General features: G+C 31.9%; 2 protein-coding genes across 3 annotated transcripts; both read left to right on the plus strand.

The window, feature by feature from the left end:
• Window positions 1-529: 529 nt before the first annotated feature.
• On the plus strand, window positions 530-1,904 carry LOC108909350 (ribosome biogenesis protein NSA2 homolog). 2 transcript variants are annotated; one of them, XM_018713666.1, is made up of 2 exons: window positions 530-613; window positions 1,050-1,904. In XM_018713666.1, the coding sequence occupies exon 2, from the start codon at window positions 1,058-1,060 to the stop codon at window positions 1,835-1,837; it is 780 nt and encodes a 259-aa protein (XP_018569182.1). In that variant the 5' UTR covers window positions 530-613; window positions 1,050-1,057; the 3' UTR covers window positions 1,838-1,904. The 2 variants fall into 2 exon arrangements, with proteins under 2 accessions (XP_018569182.1, XP_018569184.1); XM_018713668.1 differs by lacking the exon at window positions 530-613 and adding an exon at window positions 908-931.
• Window positions 530-5,549, plus strand: LOC108909351 (ubiquitin-40S ribosomal protein S27a). The gene is made up of 3 exons (XM_018713669.1): window positions 530-613; window positions 4,569-4,902; window positions 5,359-5,549. Exons 2-3 carry the CDS (start codon window positions 4,582-4,584, stop codon window positions 5,506-5,508), a joined length of 471 nt encoding a protein of 156 aa, XP_018569185.1. The 5' UTR covers window positions 530-613; window positions 4,569-4,581; the 3' UTR covers window positions 5,509-5,549.
• The last annotated feature ends 1,141 nt before the right edge of the window (window positions 5,550-6,690 follow it).

Here is a 6,690-nt window from a genome sequence, read left to right on the forward strand (position 1 = left end):
ACTTTTTCCTCTGACAGCGGCTTCGGCTTCAGAGTTAGAAACATTATGCAATTTAATGCTTTGCCTTCGATTTCTTATGCTTGAAATCGGGCTTGGAGCTTGGTGCTGGATTTTGAGGTTTGGATTGGAAACATGAGTGAAAGTTTTACTTTCTCCTCTGACAGCGGCTTCGGGCTCGGGATTGGAAACATTGTGGAATATGTTTGTTATAGCTTCAGGTTTTACATAGATGGCTTGTACTGGAGCGCTGCTCCGGGCGTTGGAACTTGGATTCGAAAGATAGTCGAAATCTGAAGTTCGCTCGTTCAGATTATACGACACTACGTCAAATCGTTTCTCCGCGTTTTGTCTTATTGTCTGTGTAGCGTTTGTGTATTGTAAGTCTCGTAATATGTCAGTGCCTTGAAATCGAAAAACACTTGTTTGGTTGGTGTTCCATCTAATCCCATAATCAGATCACTAATAGTTTCCGAAAACCTCTACTATTGGTATTTAGCATGTATTTGGTATTTAAGAAATTCTAATTTATATTGGCACTACTGGTTTTTCCTCACTTCCGTCTTGTGTCTGTCGTTTGTGTCCTTTTTTACAGCGTGTCATGGTGGAGTAAAAGGTGCGTGAAGTTTATTGTAATTTTAGGAATATATAAATTAAGGTATTTTCGGCCGTTTTGGTAATTCATTGTAATTTTAATAATCCTGCTCTAAAATTATGATTCCATTTTAGAATATTTGATATTGTACGAGTTTTATTTACACGCAACATCATTGACCACATGGTTTTACATATATTTTTAACATTCTTGTTTTCGTGTTAAAAATTTACTCGTTTTTAATTGAATTTTTACTACGTTCTGTAGACATTTTTAAGTGTTAGTGAAGCCTCTATGAATATGACTATTTCAGTCAAAGGTTAAGTTTGATACATTCAGGTAAGTAAATTTTGTGGCTATATTTTACGTACTATAGTCATATTCAAAGAGTCCTATCACAGAGTTGAATATGATTATAATCACGTTTTTTAAGCGAATTGTATTTTCATTGTTTCAGCTATCAAAATGCCACAAAACGAATATATTGAACGTCATCGTAAATTGTACGGTCGAAGGCTTGATTATGAAGAACGTAAGAGAAAGAAAGAGGCACGTGAGCCACATAAAAGAGCTCAAATTGCTAAAAGCCTCCGTGGTATTAAAGCTAAAATATTTAATAAAGAACGAAGAAATGAAAAAATACAGATGAAAAAGAAAATTAAGGCACATGAAGAAAAGAACATTAAGAAAACTACAGAAAAAGTTCCTGAAGGAGCTTTGCCAGTGTATTTGTTGGATCGTGATGTTCAATCTAGAGCAAAAGTTTTATCAAACATGATAAAACAAAAACGTAAAGAGAAAGCTGGTAAATGGGACGTACCTATCCCTAAAGTTAGAGCACAAGCTGATTCAGAAGTACTGAGAGTGGTCAAATCAGGTAAAACTAAAAGAAAAGCATGGAAGAGAATGGTGACAAAAGTTACATTTGTTGGAGAAGGATTTACTAGAAAACCACCAAAGTTTGAAAGGTTTATTAGACCTATGGCATTGAGGTTTAAAAAGGCTCATGTAACACATCCAGAGTTGAAAGCTACTTTTTATCTGCCTATAATAGGTGTCAAAAAAAATCCAAGTTCGCCAATGTTTACAAGTTTAGGTGTTATTACTAAGGGTACTGTTATTGAAGTTAATATTTCTGAATTAGGTCTAGTTACGCAAGCTGGTAAAGTTGTGTGGGGGAAATATGCACAAGTGACAAATAACCCAGAAAACGATGGATGTATAAATGCTGTTCTTTTAGTTTAAAATAAATTGTGTCTTGTATTATGATGCATTGTATTTATATGTTGAAGTAAATATTCTCTTCTACCAGTTTTTTTGTTTTCCATTTACCTCGAAAGTCTACATATCCTTGCCACATATTAATACACATATGTACTTTTAAATATTATTCATGCCCATATAAAAAATATGTATATTGTGGTGGATTTTTTGTTTCAAAACATTGAAATATTTTTTTTTTAGTTTCAGAAATATTCTGTAAATTGAATAACTAACAGCATTCTGTAAATTGGATATCTAAAAATGTTTCCAAGCGTTTTTTTTATTTATATCGAGTTAAGCACACCTAAAATTTGACTTTAAAAAACTGTATTGTCATTTTATTTCATTTCACTTTTGAAATGAATTTCTTTCAAGCATGTGTCTAAAAACAAAACATTTTTAAGTACACATGCATAAATGATTCATTATACAGGGTGATTCACATACGGTGACCAAAAATGAAACCTCGTAGTCTGGTGAATTTTAAGGGGTGTTTCGTTTTTATTTAGGACACTTCGTTAAAAAGATACAGGGTATTAAACTTAAAAATGTATTTTAAATTTTTTTAAATAATTTAAAAATAGTGACTGAAATCATTTGAATTGGGCACATGTATTTATGTAAGCATTTTCCAAAATCTGAGGACTTCTAAAATTTAGATGCTTTACTGGCGGAGATACAGGGTATCGGTGGCATATTTTTCTAAATAAAATAGTACGCCAGTGCTTTACAGTAACAATCATATGATATTTTGGGTTCGTCTTTAGATTTTCTATAAACTTAAAAAACCAACTAACTGAAAACGCCAGACCTCAACCCACAACCCACTGGATTTCTCCACTTGACAGCTACACACAGGGCTTCCAGAAAGGTCTTTTAAATTACTTTGTCATCTTTTTTTTAAAGAAAATCACTGAAGTTCCTTTTTGCAAAATAGATAGAAAATCATCTTTAAATGTAGATAAAGAGCCGTTTTCTTATGGAATATCAAAAAATTTTATTAGAAAAAGTTTTTGACAATTAAACTTATGTGCTTGTGTCAAATTTGGTGGCAGTCGATCATGATTTTACAATTCAGTGACGGTCAAATAAAAATACATCAAAGCTGATGGATTGTGCAGAAATTCGTTATACAGGGTGTGTTATACGATCTACGAAAAAAAAGTTAAATAAGAACCTTTTGGTTTTTGAGTTATAGGCCTTCAAAGTTGTCAAAAATAAAACTAATTTAATTAATAACTTCATAACCCTTTTACCAATCGCGTAAAATTTGGTACATTTATTTGGACTATTATTGCATATTATTTCTTAAAGTTTTAGTCAAATCGATATCCGGTTACCTCTCCCTCTTAACGGTCAAAACTTTTTCAACATTGAAATGGTCGTTTTATTTAAAAAAAATAAGTGTCCCTTGCGAAAATTGCCTAGAGAAAGCCATTCTTGAGAAAAATGGCATTATTTGCAGGTCTGTATGTTTCAATTTGTATAGCGGTGTCACGGATTTAAAACTTTGAGTTCAGTAGGCGATGAAAACAAGTCGTCGATTGCTGTGGCTATCAGGGAATGTCATTATTGTCTTGTTTCTTTAGGATTCTCATCACTCTACACATGCAAATTATGAAGTGTCCGCAGAGTATCAAGACAATTAAACAGAGTTGTAAATTTTCATAATTTGCATGTGTGGAATAATGAGAATACTAAAGAAACACGAGAATAATCACATTACCTGATAGCCACAACAATCAAAATCTTGTTTTCGTCTCCTACTGAACTCAAAGTTTTAAACCGAAACGTACACACATGCAAATGCCATTTTTCTCAAGAATGGCTTTCTGTAGGCGATTTTCTCAAGAGACAATATTTTTTTTAAACCTTCTCAATGTTGCCGCCCACTTTAAAAAAATACGACCACTGTAAAAGTTTTGACCGCTAAAAGGGAGAGGTAACCAGAGAAAACTATCACCCAGTATATCGATTTGACTAAGGCTTTAAGAAATAATATGCAATAATGGTCCAAATAAATGTACCAAATTTTAAGGCGATCGGTAAAAGGGTTATGAAGTTATTAATTAATATAAATATCTATAAATTTAATTGTCAGAAACTTCTAATAAAATTTTTTGATATCGTACGAAAACAGTACTTTACCTATACAGAAATTTTTATTTTTTTTTTTCAATTATACCAGCACTTTTTATTTATTTATTGTAAATAATTTTAAGGCGATCGGTAAAAGGGTTATGAAGTTATTAATTAATATAAATAACTATAAATTTAATTGTCAGAAACTTCTAATAAAAATTTTTGATATCGTACGAAAACAGTACTTTACCTATACAGAAATTTGTATTATTTTTTTTCAATTATACCAGCACTTTTTATTTATTTATTGTAAATAATTACAATAAAATCAAAACACCAGTTAATGAAATATTTATTAAAAAAAAAATGTTTTAATTTCAATTCAGAAATTTTTTCAACCTCAACTTGTCTTGATTAATACCTAAATAGTTCTGTTTTGTAATTTGCTGCAAGATTACCTACATAAATGAACTCTTGCAGATAATTTAATAAATATTGTACTAAATTTTGTTAGAAAGAAATAAAAATATCTCGTATGTGATTATCATTATTAGGTATTTAAAAAACTGTTAATTTTACTTTTAATATTATTTGTATCTACTTATTTACTTAGAATATACATTTTTTGCAGTTAACTCCGCAACATGCAGATTTTTGTAAAAACTTTGACAGGTAAGACCATCACCCTTGAGGTTGAACCGTCAGATACCATCGAGAATGTCAAAGCAAAGATCCAAGACAAAGAAGGTATCCCCCCTGATCAGCAACGTCTAATTTTCGCTGGGAAACAGTTAGAAGATGGACGTACCTTATCCGACTATAACATTCAGAAGGAATCAACGCTTCATCTCGTGTTGAGACTCCGTGGTGGCGCTAAGAAACGTAAGAAGAAGAATTACTCTACACCCAAAAAAATCAAGCATAAGAAAAAGAAGGTTAAGCTAGCTGTATTGAAATTTTACAAAGTAAGTAACTTGGAACAGTTCGTGCAAAGTTTTAGTACTAATTTTTCTTCAATTTTTAGAACTGCTTATTAGCAATTAAGTAATATATGATTATTCCATAATACACAGTGTAGGAAAGTACCGATGGTCTATCAGAAGTTACGTGAGAGCGATAAAGTAAGCCATAGAAATCCATGTGATAGACAAGGATGGTTATAATGAAGGCGTCTAATAGTCAACGCCCATTTCGCCTTTACGCAAATAAGAAGTGGATCTTATTTGTGGAAGGGCGAAACGGGCGGTGACTATGAGAGGCCTTCATTATAGCCATCCATCTCTATCGCGTGGATTTCTATGGCTTACTTTATCGCTCTCACGTAACTTCAGATAGACCATTGGTACTTTCCTACCCTGTATAGTATTGAATAAATCGGATATTTTTTGTCATGGGAATTTAGAGCCGTGATTTCTTTTCAGGTTGATGAAAATGGTAAAATCCATAGATTGAGACGTGAATGTCCTGCAGAACAGTGTGGCGCTGGTGTCTTTATGGCAGCCATGGAGGACCGCCATTACTGCGGTAAATGCGGTTATACATTGGTTTTCTCCAAACCAGAAGATAAGTAATGCGACATTATATTATTAAGAAATAATTCTTATTAAAAAAACACAGCCTTGTCTTATTTTTATGCAATAAAATATTTCAAGGAAATAGTGAATTTTATTTAATTTTTTCTTGCACCTTCATATTAGATGGTGATTTGAAAGATTATTAGATAAGTCACAACTATATCGGTATAAGTGTTTTAAGTGTTTTCTCAATTAATAAGTATCTACAGGGTGTTACAAAAAATAAGTTGTCGATTTTGATTCTCTTGGAAAAAATAATGGAATATAAAGAAGTTTCAATGTCAAATCAAGCTCTACTTATAAAAACTCTTCAAGAATTAAAAAAAAATAAATAAAGACTTGAACATAGGAAAAAATTGAGATGGTTAACTGCCTAACACAATCCATTTGCTTCTACCCCTATTTCTTCCTTTTTTCACCAAAGTTCCTACTAGATTTGCCCAAATAATCTGGTTAACAATTTAACTTAAATTTTTATAACGTCCTATTATAAAAACCACGAAACAATTTCCATTTCATTTGTAACTTTACTCACGGAGTAAATTACGGAATAATATAAACCGGTCAAAGTAGTTCAAAAATACGGGTAAGCTTACAATAATTCGCATCAAGCTGAAAATTGGTACGGATGTTGGGAACACCATTATAAATGAAATGTGAAAAGTCCCCATTGATCCCACATCTGCAAAAAAATTATTCAAGGTCAAAGTTTGCAAATATGGGTTTTTGCATTTTTCAGCCAAACGGTAAGTTTTATCATAAAAATAGGTCAGACAAAAGTTGTAGATTATGCACTAATCTATAAAAATTGTTCTTACACAAGTTGAAAAAATTGCGTTATATTTTCATATTTTAAATCTTTTGGTCACCCGGTACGAGAAATGTTAAGTTTCACCAAGGCCACCTCATTTTAAATTCAAGCAAAACTTTTTATCAACTGTACAGGGTGGTTCACTATATTTTGACCCCCACATAAACTTTTTTGTTTTTAGAGTTGTAAAAAATGTGAAATACAAAAGTTGCACGATTTTTTATGAAATTTTTGAAAATGGTAGTAGAAAAACAAAAGAAGTCCAAACAAAATGGCCGCGGATGTTAACTTTGTTAATTTAAACGGAACACCCTGTATATTTTTACATATTTGGATATAACGTTCCCTGTCGAGCAGACAGGGTTTAT

Source organism: Anoplophora glabripennis, unplaced genomic scaffold (genome assembly GCF_000390285.2).
Source record: "Anoplophora glabripennis isolate ALB-LARVAE unplaced genomic scaffold, Agla_2.0 scaffold440, whole genome shotgun sequence".
NCBI classification, from domain to species: Eukaryota; Metazoa; Arthropoda; class Insecta; order Coleoptera; family Cerambycidae; genus Anoplophora; species Anoplophora glabripennis.

Excerpts from the sequence above, each read along its gene's own strand:
- LOC108909350 (XM_018713666.1), top strand. The coding sequence starts at position 1,058 with ATGCCACAAAACGAATATATTGAACGTCATCGTAAATTGTACGGTCGA.
- LOC108909351 (XM_018713669.1), top strand. The coding sequence starts at position 4,582 with ATGCAGATTTTTGTAAAAACTTTGACAGGTAAGACCATCACCCTTGAG. Across the intron at positions 4,903-5,358 it reads CTGTATTGAAATTTTACAAA|GTTGATGAAAATGGTAAAAT; the intron begins GTAAGTAACTTG and ends ATTTCTTTTCAG.